The 19,233-nt window shown below is 38.8% G+C and overlaps 1 protein-coding gene across 2 annotated transcripts in view; it reads left to right on the top strand.

Annotated features, from left to right (window-relative positions):
• tmem259 (transmembrane protein 259) overlaps nucleotides 1-15,617 on the top strand; it is a 65,789-nt gene extending 50,172 nt beyond the window's left edge. Inside the window, exons 6-11 of one of the 2 annotated variants that reach the window (XM_073068669.1) lie at nucleotides 335-435; nucleotides 3,149-3,206; nucleotides 5,148-5,231; nucleotides 10,567-10,699; nucleotides 12,287-12,386; nucleotides 14,170-15,617. In XM_073068669.1, the coding sequence (XP_072924770.1) occupies nucleotides 335-435; nucleotides 3,149-3,206; nucleotides 5,148-5,231; nucleotides 10,567-10,699; nucleotides 12,287-12,386; nucleotides 14,170-14,904 (1,211 nt within the window). In that variant the 3' untranslated portion in view covers nucleotides 14,905-15,617. The remainder of the gene's footprint in view (nucleotides 1-334; nucleotides 436-3,148; nucleotides 3,207-5,147; nucleotides 5,232-10,566; nucleotides 10,700-12,286; nucleotides 12,387-14,169) is intronic. The other variant, XM_073068671.1, reaches the window with a different exon arrangement.
• Nucleotides 15,618-19,233: the final 3,616 nt, after the last annotated feature.

The raw sequence follows: 19,233 nt of genomic DNA, 5'->3' as shown, positions 1-19,233 counted from the left end.
TTTTTATTTGTGCTGTGATCATTAGAGCATAATTTTGATAATTGACTCGTTATTTGCAACAGTTGCAGAAGCATAATGGTGTAAGGTTGACTCTTAAAAGTTTTTCAGGAATTTGAGAACTCACAGACTATTTTGCTGAGTTTTCCATGTTATACAAAGATCAAATGTCAGCTTGACTTCTTTTGTGTGCCCTCTTCCAAATGAGTAATCGGACATAGATGATTGTATCTGATCTTTTTCAGAAGTTTTAAAATGGTTAGAATTAAAATGTTAAGAATTTGCTTCATTTTGACAGTTTTCTCTTAAATGTCTCCAAATGTTTTTTTTAAACTAGGGTTTTTGCGCAATGTTGTATCAGGAGAACACTACCGTTTTGTCAGCATGTGGATGGCCAGAACCTCCTACCTTGCAGCTTTTGTCATCATGGTCATATTTGTAAGTATGTTAATAAATATTAATCGTTTCACTATCATATCAGCAAGACACAATGGACAAACAAAATTATGAAGACTTGCTTTAGCTGCTAGATGTAGATCATTTTCTAACACACAATTAATGCAGAAAAATATACAGTAATAATGAATGGCATCCTATTTGTCTCCCTCAAAAAAAGGAACTAAATCATGACAAGTCTCTCCATAATATGAAATACTTGTTGCCTCTGTCATAGGAGGGGACAAAATGGATAATGGCTTGGAAATTTCATATGAAGTGTTGTTGCATCTTCAAGATATTGTATTTTTATCTGTTTGGCTGAGACAAGGTATTAGAGAATAAGATTTGTTGATTGATTAATGATGGAACACCTACTTATATACACTCAGTGACCATTTTATTACGCCTTTATGCCTGCTCGTTAATGCAAATATCTAATCTGTCAATCATGTGGCAGCAGCTCAGTACATACAAGCATGCATACGAGGTCAAGAGGTTCAGACCAAACATCAAAATGGAGACTACATGTGGTCCAAGTTATTATGCTGGTGCCAGGTAGGGTGGTTTGAGTATCTCAGAAACTGCTGATCTCCAGGGATTTTCACACATAAGTCTCTAGAGTTTACAGAGAGTGGTGTGAGAAACGGAAGTGCGAACAGCAGTTCTGTGGATAAAAGCGCTTTGTTAATGAGGTCAAAGGAAAATGGCCAGACTGGTTCAAGCTAACAGGAAGGCGACAATCACAAACATGAGAAAATCTGCAAATACTGGAAATTCAAAGCAACACATACAGATATCAATGTATATTGGTAAGACCCAATGTAGATTGGGAGATCACTTCGCCAGGCACCTCAGTCTGCTACGAAAAACAGGATCACCCAGTGGCCACCCATTTCAGTCCTGCAGTACTTTAAGTTCTTAATGTATGGCAGGATCTTGTGTTTATTAGAGTTATGTGTATAAAAATAAAAAGACAGTAGCACCTTTTGTTGACGTAGTAGCAGCCGCTGTAACCGAGCGTGCTGCCGTCTTATCGGATGTTAGCATGATCCATTCTCTCTGTTCCCTGCAAGTTCATGTGCCTGTCTAAATGCCTCTTAATGTCCTGTTGTATTTGCTTCTTACAACCCCTTTGACACTGTGCTCCGGTACTCCAGGCACTTACTACCCTCTTTGTAAAATATACTTGCCTTGCACATCTCCTTTAAACCAACCCCCCCCCCCCCCCATCTTAAGGTTATACTTTCTAATATTTGACATTTTTCCCTGGAGAGAAAAAGACTCACTCTCTACTCCATAGAAAGGCTATTTACATTATGAAAAGTATTTGTGAAAATAAAGTCATGTTTGACACACCTACAGGAGAATTTCGAAGATATAATTGGTAGAGTAGATGAGAGGGAATTGATAGATATGATGTATATAGGTTGTCAGAAAACGTTTCAGGTAGGGCACAGAGCTAAATCAATAAAACTGGAATAATACACTGCATGGATTTAAATTTGATAGACAGGAAACTGATTAGAAATAATTTTTTTTCCCAGTGTGACAGGAAACAACTATAAAGTGACTCCTGTGTTACAGAGGACGGGAGTTATATTCCTAGAAAATAGTTTGTATCGCAAATTTTGTTAAACACAACCACATCATCTGAGGATCCATCAAGAAACACAAATTGGGAAAAAATTGTGTTATTATTTACCTTGTCCCACAAATTCCATGAGTTTCCTGACAACAACTGGTGGAATTGTGAATTATGAAGAGAATATAAAGAGGCTTCTAGGCTATTTAGATTATGTGAGCAATTGGTTAAGTAAATGTAGATACAATATAATGTGGATAAATAAGTCGTTAATCCAGTTTGGTAGTGAAAACAGAATGGCAGCACGTTATTTAACTGGTGAGATACAAAGTAATATTGAGTTACAAAAGATCCATTGTTCCTTGTACATGTGTCACTGAAAGCCTACATGCTGCTTCAGCAAATATTTAAGAAGGCAAATATTATGCTGACTACTGTAAGAAGTTTTGAGTACAGAAGCAAGGATGTCTTATGTGTGAGACCACACCTAGATTATCATGTGCAGATTTGGCTATAGAACAAGTTGCAATTATAGTTTACCAGAATGTTTTCTGGAATTCCAAGATTAGTATGAGGAGAAGTTCAATTAAGTTTTGAAAAGAAATTGCACATGCTGGAAAAACTTACTAGGTTGGGCAGTATCTGAGAAAAGAAGCTTAATTTTCATTAGGTTTCTGAGTCCCTTCATTAGAACTAAGATAGAAATGAGTTAGTCAGTGTAGCGGTGAATATGGAGCAGGGCAATGGATGGAACAAAGGGTATCTTGTCCAATAGGGTGAAATTATGTGCCAGAAATGGGTAGTAAATTAAGCTTCTTTGTCTGTGTAATACTTTGCTACTGTATGTTCGGATCTATTGGGGCATATCCAGCAGGCCAGTCCATAGAAAAGAAGTAAAAGGAATGATGGTTATAGACAAATATGGCCAGTTACTGTACAAACAGTAAGAAGGAGCAAGTTATCTCAAATTTGATTCTGTGGGCTTCTCTCTTTAGTTTGCTTTGAGCTTCATTGTAACATTTCAGGGTGCCACAGATCTGAAAGAGGGATATAGAAATAATTAAAAAATGAAATTTTCAATTAATCTCCACTTTATGGAGCTGGCTTGACTTTTTCTTTCTTTTTCTTCAGACATTGTCAGTTTCTATGCTGTTACGTTATTCTCATCATCAGATCTTTGTCTTTATTGGTAAGTCTTTTTTAAGGCTTCTTTGTTAAAGTTAACTTTGCCTAAACTAAACAGGAAATGCCAATTTCCTTGTGTATTTTAATTTGCACACTTCTTGATCCAGTGTTTATGACATCTTGGCGGAGCAGACTCGATGGGCCGAGTGGCCTAATTCTGCTCCAATGTCTTATGGTCTTAGTTAGAAAATAATCCTTCATTTAATCTTCTGCATCATCTACATTAGATTCAAGTTAAAATATTAAATAATGCTAAAACATTTATTGCCTAATGACAATTTTCACTGCACCATGAGCAGATAGTGAGCAATGTAAAGTATATTCCCATGTATATAATGGGAGAAGAAATGTCAGGAATGCTATAAACTGCTTCAACTTCAGTGCAATTTCAAGCATTTCTATGTTGCCGTTTAGGAAAAGTTTGAATATGTGATTTCCTTGAATTGAAATCAAAGATGTATTCCAAGTTCATTTTCACAATATTTTTGTTTACACTCTTCTCTCAAGAAGATAGATAGATAGATACTTTATTCATCCCCATGGGGAAATTCAACTTTTTTTCCAATGTCCCATACACTTGTTGTAGCAAAACTAATTACATATAATACTTAACTCAGTAAAAAAATATGATATGCATCTAAATCACCATCTCAAAAAGCATTAATAATAGCTTTTAAAAAGTTCTTAAGTCCTGGCGGTAGAATTGTAAAGCCTAATGGCATTGGGGAGTATTGACCTCTTCATCCTGTCTGAGGAGCATTGCATCGATAGTAACCTGTCACTGAAACTGCTTCTCTGTCTCTGGATGGTGCTATGTAGAGGATGTTCAGAGTTATCCATAATTGACCGTAGCCTACTCAGCGCCCTTCGCTCAGCTACCGATGTTAAACTCTCCAGTACTTTGCCCACAACAGAGCCCGCCTTCCTTACCAGCTTATTAAGACGTGAGGCGTCCCTCTTCTTAATGCTTCCTCCCCAACACGCCACCACAAAGAAGAGGGCGCTCTCCACAACTGACCTATAGATGTTGTTGTTCTTCCTCCTCTCGTCCTTTCCTGTAGAATATTTATAGAAAATTTGGTTCTGTTTGTTGATTCTAAATTTTGTGGGTATATTTTGAGTTGCATATTCACTGCATGTCCATTATCTCTCTCCACAGACTGATAGGATGTGCAGTAGCAACCCGCACAGTTCTTTTGGTTTTAATTCTATCTTTTGTAATACAATAATCATTATTGTGTGCTATTGTACAGTTGAACCAGTCAGATTTATTATCACTGACATACTGTAATCATGAAATTTGTTATATAAAATGACTACGTTACAAAATAAGTTGTACGAAAGAGGACCAGTTGAACAGTAAAACTGACAATTTTGGCTCTAAAATCTTGTATCAAAAATAATTGTTGTTATTCTTTAATTTATCAATCAAGTAGGGTTCCCAGAAATGAGATGAAGCCCAAATATTGAATTATTTTCATTTTTGCTAAGGCACTAATATGTACCAGATGTGACTGGACACATTTCTACTAATGCTTTATATCTGGGGAATTTGGTATTATCTCTGTTCATAAATGTGCATTTTTATATGCCAGTTCACGTTATTTCTAAATTTATTTCATGTTTTTCATGGGTGTATATGATAAATCCTTTACCTAACAGTTAGAGTCCGAAGGCAGCCTTGTATTCATACAATAAAGAACAGAGTATTTTGTGAAGTATAATTAAAGTTGCAAAGAAAACATAATGAATATAGACAGAATCTTAAAATGCACCTCAAAATTGTGTTTACCACAATATGTAATCTAGTTCCAAAAGTAATGAGTGATGTACATTATAAATTAGGAAAAATTTATCCCATTTATCTAAAGGGAGCAGTGAAGGTTAGTTTAAAACCTGAAAGATGTTCCTGGTATATTTTCAATTAATGTAATTTTTCTTACAGTTGATTTATTACAGATGCTGGAGATGAACATGACCATTGCATTTCCTGCAGCTCCCTTACTTACAGTGATACTCGCATTAGTTGGTAAGAATGTTTTGTCATTAGTTGTGTTTTTAGTTGATATTGCTGTCTTTTCAGAATCTGATATAAACGTAGAAACCAGCATGTTTGGTAGCAGGTGCTCAAGTGCAAGTTTTCGTTCATTTTCCTTTCCAGAACAAAAGATTGGCTAAAATGTTTGAGAAGGGTACTCCTTATGACCCCACAAAAAAAAAACACTTGCTGTCTCACTTTTTAATATTAGCTATTTACCATTTATTTTTGATGGAATATACCTGATTGGTGCTGGAATGAGTTTACTTAAAATTTGCTGAGGATAGAACGGTTTATTAAATGATCTTTAGAAAGGTGCTGTGGTACAGAATGACTGTGTACAGCTCACCTTATCCTTCAGAATTCCCAGAAACTGTTATCTGGTACATTTGAAGTATCAAATGTAACAAAATTAATATAGAATGTGATGAAAATACATAGCAGCTATTGAAAAGAGGAAGGTTGGTTAATAGTTTGGTTGGTAACCTGGTCATGACACGGAGAATCAGAATCAGAAAGTGAGGTTGACACCATGTTGCTGTAATGTCCACAGCAGGCTGAAAAGTAGTGCTCTGATTTGGATGCCAGCCTGCTCCGTATTCTACTTGTGTCATTAAAGTTATCAAAAATGCGTTGTATTAGAAATTGTGAATCATTATGTAAAAAGTGTCAATTTTCATTAACTTGAATCTCATCCTCGTAAAAAAAAGTTTTCTTGATAGGATGTCTATATTCAAAGATATATGTAGCATTAATATGGATTATAAGAAAGAGGAAGTACTGAGCAATAATTGTTTCTATTCAGTTTAGTGTGATATATAACTCTAAATGGGATTGTCCACCACTTCTGTGTTTACTGTACATTCTTTATGTATTTTTGGATTTGTTTAGTATGCTATGTGTATCAAGTGTTATTGAAATTATATAAATGGGTGTTGACACCTTTTATCTGATGATTCCTTCAGAAGTAAGCAAGGTAGTTCCTTTATTATCAGGGTTTGTGGCTGACTAATTCTATTTCAAGTGGATGAGTCACTGTAGCATCTTGTTATGCTGCCATGTGGTTTACATTTCAGTTGACTCCATCTTATTCAGAAGAAACATTTAAACTTCAGTGATTGAGGCTTCCACAGATTTTGCAGCCCATATTACAATTTTGTTACTACGGAAGATAGTTGCATTTTATATCCTAACCCACTGGCTGGGCAGACCCACCAGAAGTAGTAGAATAATGGCATGCAAGTGGGAAAGAGTGGCCCTGAAAGTCTGCGACATTGACTCAAAATCCCGTGAGTTCTTGCGGTTTCAGATCAACACGGACAAGTAAGACTCTTCCTGTTCATTACCAATTGATCTTTAGCAAATGAATCAATATTCCAACAGCTAAAATAAGTAGCAAAGGTACAGTGAAGATTACCAGATATTCATCACTAAGAGTTGTTGCAACATCACTGCTGACTGAATTAGTTGAATCCTGAAAGACAGTATTTCTAAGCTGAATCTGACAGGAAGTGAAAGAACAGAGACAAGAGTCAAACCTGCTTAACTTTGCCCTCAACAACTTACCTGTTGTAGATTCACCTCTTCATGGCAATATCGGTAGGCTTGAGCATTGTATAGACCTTGTACAAAGACCCAGGAAAAACCCCTCCTATGGAATTGTGTGGCATTGCCATACCAAATGGGATAAGCACAACAGTGATCCAGTATCTCAGAAGCCTGCATTTGTGAGGCATTGTTTGCCATCAACATCAGAACGGTAGGTTACCACAGTCTGTAACCTCCTGACTCAACAAATGTCTCACTTAAACCAGGAATTTTTGTTCCATAAGTGTAGTATGACATGTCAGAATTGATGCCAGGCACACCTAAAGCGTGTGGTGGATTGCTTATCTTGCTCCTGAAATCTTTACCATCACAGTAATCAGTCTTTATCCTCTTTGATTTATCCCAAATTATATCATGAAACAGCAGGATGCACTGGGTAGAGCAAAGGCTATGGGAATAAACAGCAACCTAAGTGCACTCCAAAATTAGCTGCACTCCTAGCCAAGCTGTTTCAGTAGTTAAAACACTGATAGAAACCAGAGATGTGGAAAATAGTCTGGGCTACACCCTATCCATAAAAAAAATCAAGAAATTTCAATGAAACTAATTACTGCCCAGTCAATATACTTTGACTGAGTAATGCAAAGCAAAGTAATGGAAATTGTAGTTGACAGCATCATCATTTAGTTTTACAACTCCAATGATCGCATTTCAATCCTGATCTCCAAATCTGGCAGTGTGAAATTTGTAAGTCAAAGTTCCCTAATTCGGGCATATTTCCCCTAGAGGCTATGGTCATCTCCCGTATTCTAAAGTTGTACAAATTGATAGTTTAATAGGCCATTGTAAAAATTGCTTCCAGTAGGTAGGTGAATGGTCAAATTTTGGAAGAGTTGATAACAATACAGGAAGAAAAAGACACAGGGTAAATTAGTGGGAAATTATGCTCTAAACCAGCATAGTTAATGACCTGAATAAGAACATAAGAAAGAGTGTCAGGATTAGGCACCTAGATTAGGAATCTGCTCTGCCATTTAATAAAATCATGGCTGATTAGGCTGTGGACTGGGTTCCACCTAGCTTCCTTTTCCACATAATCCTTAATTCTCCTGCTATGCAAAAATCTACCTAACTGTATCTTAAATATATTTAATGAAGTGACCTCTACTACTTTTCTGTGCAGAGAATTGCACAGATTTATCACACTCTGGGGAAAATCAGTTTTTCTTCATCTCTGTCCTAAATCTGTTCCTCAGAATCTTGAGGCTATGCCCCTTAGTTCCAGTCTCACCAGATATGCCTCTGTCATATCTATCCATTTCACAGTTTAATATACACAAAATGCTGGAGGAACTCAGCAGGTCTGGCAGCATCTATGGAAAAGAATACAGTCAATATTTCGGGCTGAGATCCTTCAGCAGGACCTGAAATGTCGACTGCACTCTTTTCCATAGATGCTGCCTGACTTGCTGATTTCCTCCGGCATTTTGTGTGTGTTGCTTGAATTTCCAGCATCTGCAGATTTTCTCTTGTTTGTGTTTGGATCACAATTTAATATGTTTCTTTAAGATCCCCTCTGATTCTTCTGAATTCCTGCGAGTATAGGCCTTGGCAACTCCATCCATCTCTCCTCATAGGCTAACCCCTCTCCAGATTCAACCTGATAAATCTCCTCTGCTCCACCTCCAAAGCCAGTATATTTTTCCTCAAGGAGGAGATGAGAACTGCATGCAGTACTCCAGTAGCAGCCTCACCAGTACCCTGTACAGTTGGAGCATAACCTCCCTACTCTTAAATTCAATCCCTCTAGCAATGAAGGCTGTCATTCCATTTGCCTTTTTTATAACCTGTTGTATCTGCAGGCTTTTTTGTGATTCATGCACAAGCACTCCAAAGTCCTCTGCACAACAGCATGCTGCAATCCAGGTGCACAATATCCACCTGTTCTCCTCTATCCACTGCGCTCATTATATCCTCAAAAACACACAGTAAGTTTGTCAAATAGGTCATACCCTTCAGAAAATCCATGCTGGATTCATGAATGGCCTCATGCATCATTAGGAAATGCAAATGTTCTATTTGGATTTTGCAGTTTCCTGAGCTACAAACTTCATTTTAACCTTGGGTTAGACCAGAAGGTTAGTCCTTGTCGCAAAAATGTAGGTAGTATTTCACTGACTAGCAATAAAGAGTGCTGGTAGACTGATGTTAGTGGGCATCAAGGAGAAAACACTACAGTGGCTGGAATCTTACCACATAATATGGAAGATGATTATGGTTGTTGGAGGTCCCCTCAGAAACCATTGCAAGAGTTTCTTAAGGTGGTGTCAATGTCTCAATATATTTAGCTGCTTTATCAATAACAGCCTCCTCGCAGTAGGAAGTGAAGATGTTTGCTGATGTTTCATTCCATTTGCAACTCCTTGTGGTACAGAAGTACAAGTTAGTGAACTGCAACAGCAAGAAGGTAACTACCTACTTTTGTGTATGATGGTATCATCTGAGCTCAACTGAAACTGTTGCAAGTAATATGCTTACAAGAACAGGTCAGAAATTGGGACTTTATAACAACTACACCACAGTTTCTAATAGTTCAGATATATAAGGTGCAAGTTGGGGATATAATGGAATACTCGCTGTTTACCTGATCAAATGTAGCTCTAGTAGACTTCATGAGGGCTTTATCCAAGACAGCGTAGTCTACTGGATCAGCAATTCATTTATAATCCTAAATGGCCACTCTCACTATTGCCATCACAAATAGTACATCTGTTACTTAGGCCATTCTGACAGTGACTCAATTCCACAACGTTCAGCACCAAGAAAGATAAAGAGCAGCAAGCTCGTGAAAATACCCTCTACAGCTTCCTCTCCAGATAGCATACCTTCATAAATAGAAAGTAATCATTGTTCTTTCATCGTCACTGGGTTAAATTCCAGAACTGCTTGTCCAATGCCAGTCAGAAAGAACTCAAGGAATTGGCTCATTCACCTTCCCAGAGGCAGATAAGTCCCCGTACCCCAAAATCTCATCCTTAGTAATAGACTCCCAACACTTTACCAACCACTGAAGTCAAGCTAACTAGTCTATAATTTCCTCTGCCTTCCTCCTTTCTTAAAGAGTGTACCTAATTAAGTGACTACTGCCTGTATGTTCATGGTCTTCTGCTGCTGTAGCCCATCCACTTCAAGGTTCGACCTGTTGTGTGTTCAAAGATGCTCTACTTCACACCGCTGACCACTGTTACTGTTGCCTTCTTGTCAGCTTGAATCAATCTGGCCAATCTGACGTCTGTCATTAACAAGGTGTTTCCACCTACAGAACTGCCTCTCACTGGATGTTTTTTGTTTCCTGCACCTTTCTCTGTGAACTCTAGAGACTGTTGTGTATGAAAATCCCAGGAGCTCAGCAGTTTCTGAGATACTCAAACCATCTCATCTGGCACCAACAATCATTCCATTCTTCCCTATTCTGATGTATGGTGTGAACAACAACTGAACCTCTTAATCATGTCTATATGCTTTTATGCATTGAGTGGCTGATTAGATATTTGCATTAACAAGCAGATGTACCTAATAAAGTGACCACTGAACTCATGTATATGGCCTGATTCTGAATTAGGAAATGCAATTATGGGGAGGTACTTTTATATCACCTAATCTATCTATCTAATTTTGCTTGAAACAATTTATAATTGTGTAGTTTTATACAGGTTTATTTCTTGTTTTTATTTTTATGAAATCCTTATAAATGTTTGATTGTTTTCTTTTCCTCCAGGGATGGAAGCCATCATGTCAGAATTCTTCAATGACACAACCACAGCATTTTATATTATTTTAATTGTCTGGCTGGCAGACCAGTATGATGCAATTTGCTGTCACACTAACACCGGCAAACGGCATTGGCTCAGGTGCGTGTGTTGTTTATAAATTTAGAAATGCAACAATAATGATGAGTACTGATTCGTCATGTTATAAGGAAAATTTTGATTGTATTTTTGTGTATCCCGTTTGTTGTTAATTTTGCCACAATAACATAGTGACTAGTGCAACTACTACAACTTGGGGCATTGGAGTTCAGAGCTCAATTCTGGTGGCCTCCATAAGGAGTTTGTGTATCTTTCCTGTGGAATGCTTGGGTTTTCTCCAGGTGCTTCGGTTTACTCCCACAGTCCAAAGGCGTACTGGTTAGTAGGCTAGAATGAAATAGGAGGTTGCTGGGCGACGCACCTCACAAGGCTGGAAGGGCCTATTCCGCACTGTATCCCTATATACCTAGCCCAGATGTTCAAAGAAAAACTAGCATTCTTGTGTTCCAGAAAAGCTGCATTAAAACAATTGAAGACTTGGGCTAGAGAAATGGCAGTTCTTTAAAGAGATCTTGGGCATGAAAAATCAAATAATACTCAAGTCATGTATTTCTATATATGTATTCCTTTATAGAAACATGATTACTTTAATTGTGATAGACAATAAGCCATACTTCACCCCAAATGCAAGTGCTGGGACATGTTTCTGACAGTGATGAAATCAAGAACATTGGTTAATTTCCTCATCCATAGCCAAGCTGAAGAGAGCAAATTGGCAGGCAACCCTGATACAGTAAAAGTGATGTCTACATGCTGGGGCCCTAGATAATAAATCTGTTAGTTTTTGATATGATTTGTCAGATTGCTGCACAAAGCAATATTTCAGAACCTGTAAACTAGGTTTCCATATATTTTTATTTAATTAAATTCATTGGTATTTCTTACGTCTTTTCAAGTTTTATCCCAATCTTTGCCCCAAAGGAAGGTTGGATGTGACTCAGCAAGTAGAGCTGCTAACACATTGCTCCAAAAACTCGGATCTTTCCTGATCTGGGTGCTGTCTGTGTGCATGTTTATTCCTGAATCTAATGCCCTTCCCTTGGACAACATCGGTGGCGTGGAGAGGGGAGACTTGTAGCTTGGGCAGCTGCTGGTCTTCCACAAAAAAAAACCTTGCCCAGGTTTGCACCCTGGAAATTTTCCAAAGCGCAAGTCCATGGTCTTTCGAGACTAACGGAGGCCTACACACATTCCTGAATGTGTGGATTTCCAGAGGAGTCAGTTTACTCCCATATCACTAAGACAAGCTGGTCAATTAATTAGCTTCAGTAAGTTACCCATAGTGTAGAAAAGTTGCAGAGGATCAAAAAGAGGAAATTATAAACACTAAACATTCTGCAGATCCTGGAAATCCAAAGCAACACCCACAAATCCTGGAGGAACTCAGCAGGCCAGACAGCATCTGTTGAAATGAATAAACAGTGGATGTTTTGACATGTGACAAAGAATAAATTGCAATGTTACATGGAAGTAGAACACAGTGTGTGGGGGTTGGGTTTAGACTGATGGAATTGTTCAGCTGAGATTCTATGTACTTAATGGTTCAAATGGCCTCATTTTACATTGTAGTAATTATATTTAATGTATTCCTTTCAATCATTTAAAAATGAATGTTTGTGTTTTTTGCAGATTCTTTTACCTGTACCACTTTGCCTTTTATGCATATCATTATCGTTTCAATGGCCAGTACAGCAGTTTGGCTTTGGTAACATCTTGGCTGTTTATACAGGTATAACCAAATATTTTATTTTTCTAAATTCCCCTGCTCCTAGCTTTCTAAATATTTTGACTCTTGTTTGGATGCAATTCAATGTTTTTTATATTATATATATATATATATATATATATATATATATATATATATATCATTCTTCAATGGTGAACCTGGACCTTGTAAATGTGGGAAAGCAATGCTGCTGAATCAGCTAACCTACTGAAAAGTGATCACTTTTGAACAGCGCTCAGCCCTACTATTTAATGTCAGATCACTAAATCATTTCCTACGCTTGCTCCATCTGATTTGGCAACTTGATTCATTTTCTATTGAACTGCCTTTATTTATATAATATCATTGATATAATATTTTCTGATGAAACTCAAATCTTCAGCATCATGTAAAATTTAATGTTAAGTCACATAAGGCAATGCAGAGCAGATTACAGAAGAGTTAGTCAAAGAAGTTGGTTTAAAAGAAATATCTAAGGAAATACAGTGTTAGGGAAATAAGGAGCTTGGAATAGGACTGATGGGATTGTTCTGTTGGGAGCTGATGAACTGAATCTTGTGTCCAAGGATATAACTTTGGAGTTAACCAGAGCTAATGTTGCGAATGAAGGAAGAAAAGCCATGGCTGGTAATTCTCTGACTATAATAGAATCAGGTGTGTGAGATCTGCACAGTTCAATGGAAGTGGAGAGACAATGGAGGATGATGGTATGTTGTGTACATGCTGCTGATTTGTCAGTTTAGACTAGACATTGCCTTCTGTACAGGACAATTCCATTATGTTTTTGTACTGGAAGTTTCCAGGAATTTTCATTAGATTAATTTAAGAAAACAATTCCGTTGATGTCATTTTTGTGAGTACAGATTTTAATACCTCTACTTATTTAATGTCTATTTCATACTTGTTGATGCACCTTGGTTATAGAACCAAAAGCTGAAGAGATTATTTTGTTGTTGGACATTGGAAATCTGGGGCGTTCAAATTAGGTGATTGTCAATTTTGTGTATTCTTTTGCACTGGGTTAAGCTCTGGCAGTTTTTAAGATGTTTATTTCTCTGATGAAACTTCCTTCACATTTTAATTTTTAAAAAAGACAAATATTTAAAATAAAATACAAAATGCAGAAAATGTGTAGGCAGTGTTTTAAAATAGAAGTGACAGCTGAATTATTTCAGTATGAAGTTTTTAATAGTGCTGAATAACCTATTAAAGGAGAGAAATAGACCAACCAGTACACTCAGTCCTGTTTGTTTATTTATTTAGAGATACAGCACAGAACAGACCCTTCTGGCCCAACGAACCGTACTGCCCAGCAACGCACCTATTTAACACTAGCCTAATTACAGGACAATTTACATTGACCACTTGACCTCCTAACTAGTGTATCTTTGGACTATGGGAGGAAACCGGAGCACCCAGAGGAAACTCACTGGGAGAACATACAAACTCCTTACAGACAGCAGCAGAATTGATCTCTGAACTCCAGAATGCCCTGAGCTGTAACAGCATCATGATAACCACTACACTACCATGATGCTGTGACAACTCTTTGTTTAAAAAGCCACACATAGAGCAGTTGATACTCGCTAGCAGGATATAATTCTTCCCTTGAAGCCAAGCAAGGCTTGCTGTCAACCATGGATCAAATTACAAAATTTATATACTTTTTTTTGCATTTTTTAATTGTTTTGTGATTATGTTCTGCACAAGGAGATGGCTTGAACAAACTGTTACTTGCCTTTTCCATTGTTGCAAGTCTTTAATTAGATGCTATTTTCTTTTCCAGCATTCAATGATATACTTTTTCCATCACTATGAGTTGCCTGCCATCCTTCAACAAATTCGCATTCAAGAGATGTTACTACAGAACCAACAGGCTGGCCAAGCCAACCAGACAACTCTCCAGGATAACCTTAACAACAACACAGCAACAGAAAGTGTTCAACAGAACCCCACGGATCCAGGCAATCTTCTTGAATCTACTCCTGGTCCAGCCCAGTTAAACGATGCTCCCAGCCTAGCAGATAGCATTCAGCCTGTTCGTATGCAGAATGCAAGCCTTGAGGTGACCCCATTAAGTGGTGATCTGAATTGGGTGGCAGAAACAGCAGCTATCATATCAGAAGGCATTGCAGCTCCAGAAAGGAATACTTCTGCCCAGAGCTCCAACAATATGAATGAAACATTAAGCAGTGATGGTTCAAATGTCCCAAATGCTTCTAGTACCGTTGAACATGCTCAACCTAGTTTAAGTTCTGAAGAAAATAAAGCTGTGCCTTCACACAGTGATGATCTTCAAACAGTAGCGGACCTCAGCACAAATAATTATTGTGCAACTGAGAACCAAGAGGGAGTTCTCATTAAAACTGACCAGCAGGACTTGTGTCCCACACAAGACAATAAGACCTATGTGCATTCATCTCTGCGTGCTAGTGATGTTAGTTTTGACCAATCAGAAATGGACCGTGAACAATATTCAAATAGTTCAGACACAGAGAGAAATGATAACAGCATTTCATGAACCTCCAACATTTTTTGCTGTTCAGTCTGGCAGTTTATTATCAGAAAGCCCTTTTAAAATGTTCACAAAAAATGTATCAATAAGTGTGAGGGATATACTGTTACATCAAGCGTTTTCAGTTGTAAAAGCAAAATATCCCTCGGCTTTCAATTGGTTTCCAAAACAAATGGAGGGCAAGGAGCAGCAACCTGTTCAGTGAGCATTAGTGGTCTGAGCTCAGTTGGAATGATAACTCCTCCAATCAGTCACCCTGTCCCTAATCTTCAGCACAGCTGTGTGCTTAACTATTACATAAGTGCAATGAACTGCTATCAGTCTATAAAGACAGAGAAAGACCTCCAAAAAGAAAGAACTCACAGCTGGGTACCCAAAAAAAAGGCAAGTGTGGGAATGGCGATAGAAGATGCTTGTTCCTTTGAACTCACAGCATATATGTAAGTTGCTTCCACAGTGCAATAATTTGATGTGTATTGATTCAATTCTGCAAGGTCTTATTTCCTGAAAGACTTTCAAGTCTTGGTTCTTGAACTGGTGCCTACATACAGAAGAAATTTGAAAGATACTAATGTAGAAATTCCAGTAGTTTCTAATAAACTTTGAACCTAACTAATTTGGAACTGATTCTGATAGATTTTTCTGTTACTATATTGTATTTAAGTGTAATGTAAGAGTTTCAGTCTTTGTATATATTAAATAAATGAGATCTGAATACACTTGGGAATTATTTTTAAAATGCATGCAACACATTTACTAAATGAAAAATGTTCTTCATTATTTTTTTTGAACCATTGAGATACAACCAACACTGTCTTCAAGCTACTACAGATCAAGCTCTGGATGGAATTAATAATAAGCTAAGCTCAAAAGATCAATGTAGCTGCATTGAACTAAAACTTAATTTTTGCAAGTGTCTTTTGACTCAAGATACTTGTTTATTAAGGAGCTGAGCTTTGTATTCTTTTAGCAGATGAACTCAATGAAGATATCCTCTATGTGAAGTCAGCACAAGGTATGTATAGTGGTCTCTTCTACTAATACTTCAGTAGATAAATATAAACTAAAGATAAGTTATTGAGGACAAGATCAAGTAGGTTTAACCCTCATTTTGATTCACTTGCTGCATATTGCAGACTTATTTTGGCAGATATCTGCGTCTCGTGGTTTTCAGTCATTTGTGATGCTCTCGGACCTTCCTGGCAACGTCAGTAAAGCCACTCACCCAAAGTACATTCTGTGCCCTTGCTACTTTCAGTACTTATTAAAGTATTCAACATAAAGTGAACATAATTTATGAAAATCAGGTGGATATTTTCTTGCACACATTTGACCTGATGCTATGCAACTTCATGGATATAGAGTCCATAATGAGCCTTCCTGCCTGTGGGGCAGGATGTACTTGAGATAGTGATGGAGGAATCTATATTGTCTAGAGGAGCAATTCTGTAAGTTTGACTGTATCATCTGTTGCTTGAGTCATATGAGGGGCAGCTTTCCCAATGTATACATCAGTTACCTGATGTTTCTGAGGAGAACTTTGCAAGATTAGTTTTTCTGTGCTCTCCATCTGCCAAAGCTGTCAGTATTGAAAGTGTTAAATACAAGAAGAATTTAAAAGCAAGAAAAGTTTAAAAGGGGACGGTTATTTCTTCAGCGGTTTGATCAGGGCACAACTGCGTAAGCACGTGGACGACAGCTAGTGAGAACAGCGAGAAGAGTTTAAAAGGAGGCAGCTTTATAGACTGGGTGACAAAGTAGAGGGAGACAGAGTAGGAAGGCTTTGGCTCAACGGGGTTTCAGTGTTAACAGGGTCAAGGTGAGGTAGGTTATCTGTGTAGATGACAGACAGGAAGTATGTGTGTGAGGCCGGTGTTCTATGCTAGGTGACAGATGTGGGAAGTCCAGGTAGCTGCCAGCCTCCCGGTCGACCACATCTGCACCAGATGCGTCAAGCTGCAGCTCCTTAGGGAACTGGAGATGCAGCTTGATGACCTTCATCTGGTCAGGGAGAGTGAGGAGGTAATAGATAGGAGCTGTAGGCAGGTTGTCACACCAGGGCTGGGGAGACATAAATGCGTAACAGGACAGGGAAGGGGAAAAGGCAGATACTAGAGAGTACCCCTGTGGCTCTCCCCCTTAACAATAAGTACTTCTGTTTGAGTACTGTTGTGGGAGATGGCCTACCTGAGGGGAAGCAACAGTGGCTGCGCCTCTGTCACGGAGTCTGGCCCTGTGCCTCAGAAGGGTAGGGAAAGGAAGAGGATGGCAGCAGTGATGGGGGCTCTGTAGTTAGGAGGTCAGATAGGTGATTCTTTGGACGCAGGAAAGAAACACAGATGGTAGTTTGCCTCCCAGGTGCCAGGGTCCGGGATGTTTCTGATCATGTCCACGATATCCTGAAGTGGGAAGGAGAACAGCCAGAGGTCGTGGTGCATATTGGTACCAACGATATGGGTAGGAAAAGGGAGGAGGTCCTGAAAACAGACTACAGGGTGGTTAGGAAGGAAGTTGAGAAGCAGGACCACAAAGGTAGTAATCTCAGGATTACTGCCTGTGCCATGTGACAGTGAGTACAGGAATTGAATGAGGTGGAGGATAAATACGTGGCTGAGGGATTGGAGCAGAGAGCAGGGATTCAGATTTCTGGAGCATTGGGACCTATTTTGGGGCAGGTGGGACCTGTACAAAAAGGACGGGTTACAAAGGCTATTGGGGAGAGTTTAAACTAGAATTGCTGGGGGCTGGGAACTGAACTGAAGTGATGGAGGAAGAGGCAGTTAGCTCACAAATGGAGTAAGCTTGGAGACAGTGTGAGAGGGAGGATAGGCAGGTGAAAGAGATGCACTCAGTCTGATGGTTTGAGATGTGTATTTTAATGCAAGGAATATTATGAACAAAGCGGATGAGCTTAGAGTGTGAATCAGTACTTGGAGCTATGATGTTGTGGCCATTACTGAGGCTTGGATGGCTCAGGGGCGGGAATGGTTACTTAAAGTCCCAGGCTTTGGATGTTTCCGAAAGGACAGGAAGGGAGGCAAAAGAGTTGGGGGCGTGGCACTGTTGATCAGAGATAGTGTCACGGCTGCAGAAAAGGAGGGAGTTATGGAGGGATTGTCTGCAGAGTCTATGTGGGTAGAAGTTAGAAACAGGAAGGGGTCAATAACTACTGGGTGTTTTTTATAGACTACCCAATAGTAACAGGGTCATCAAGGAGCAGGTGAGGAGACGGATTCTGGAAAGGTGTGATAATAACACGGTTGTGGTGGGAGATTTTAGAGCAAGAAGTTTAGATGGGGTAGAGTTTTTTAAGTGTATTCACAAAGGTTTCCTGACACAATATGGAGATAAGCCTACAAGAGGAGAGGCTGTACTTGATCTGGTATTGGGAAATGAACCTGGTCAGGTCACAATTCTATCTCCTTTACCATAACATTAGGGAGGGATAGGAACAGATGAGTTAGGAAAACATTTAATTGGAGTAAGCGGAAATATCAAGCTATCAGTCAGGTACTTGGAAGCATAAATTAGAGACAGATGTTCTCAGGGAAATGTACGGAAGAATTGTGGCAAATGTTCAGGGGATATTTGCGGGGGGGTTCAGCAGAGGTACGTTCCAGTGAGACGGAAAGGATTGTAGGTACAGGAACCGTGGTGTACAAAGGCTGTTGTAAATCTAGTCAAGAAGAAAAGAAGAGCTTACGAAAGGTTCAAAAAACTAGGTAATTTGATAGAGATCTAGAAGATTATAAAGCCAGAAGGAAGGGGCTTAAGAATGAAATTAGGAGAGCCAGAAGGGGCCAAGAGAAGGCTTTGGTGGACCCCAAGGCATTCTACAAGTATGTGAAGAGCAAGAGGATAAAACGTGAGAAAATAGGACCAATTGTGACAGTGGAGAAGTGTGTATGGAACCAGAGGAGGTAGCAGAGGTACTTGCTTCAGTATTCACTATGGAAAAGGACCTTGGCGATTGTAGGGATGACTTACAGTGGACTGAAAAGTTTGAGCATGTAGATATTAAGGAAGAGGATGTGCTGGAGCTTTTGGAAAGCATCAAGTTGGATAAGTCACCGGCAACGGATGAGATGTACCCCAGGCTACTGTGGGAAGCGAGGACGGAGATTGCTGAGCCTCTGGCGATGATCTTTGCATCGCCAATGGGGACGGGAGAGGTTCCGGAGGATTGGAGGGTTGCAGATGTTCCCTTATTCGAGAAAGGGAGCTGAGATAGCCCAGGAAATTATAGACCAGTGAGTCTTACTTCAGTGGTTGGTAAGTTGATATAAAAGATCTTAAAAGGCAGGATTTATGAACAGTTGGAGAGGCATAATATGA

This window comes from Hemitrygon akajei, chromosome 16 (assembly GCF_048418815.1).
Source record: "Hemitrygon akajei chromosome 16, sHemAka1.3, whole genome shotgun sequence".
Classification (NCBI taxonomy): Eukaryota; Metazoa; Chordata; class Chondrichthyes; order Myliobatiformes; family Dasyatidae; genus Hemitrygon; species Hemitrygon akajei.
Note: the sequence above shows the minus strand (reverse complement) of the source record. Positions and strands in the feature narration are given on the sequence as shown.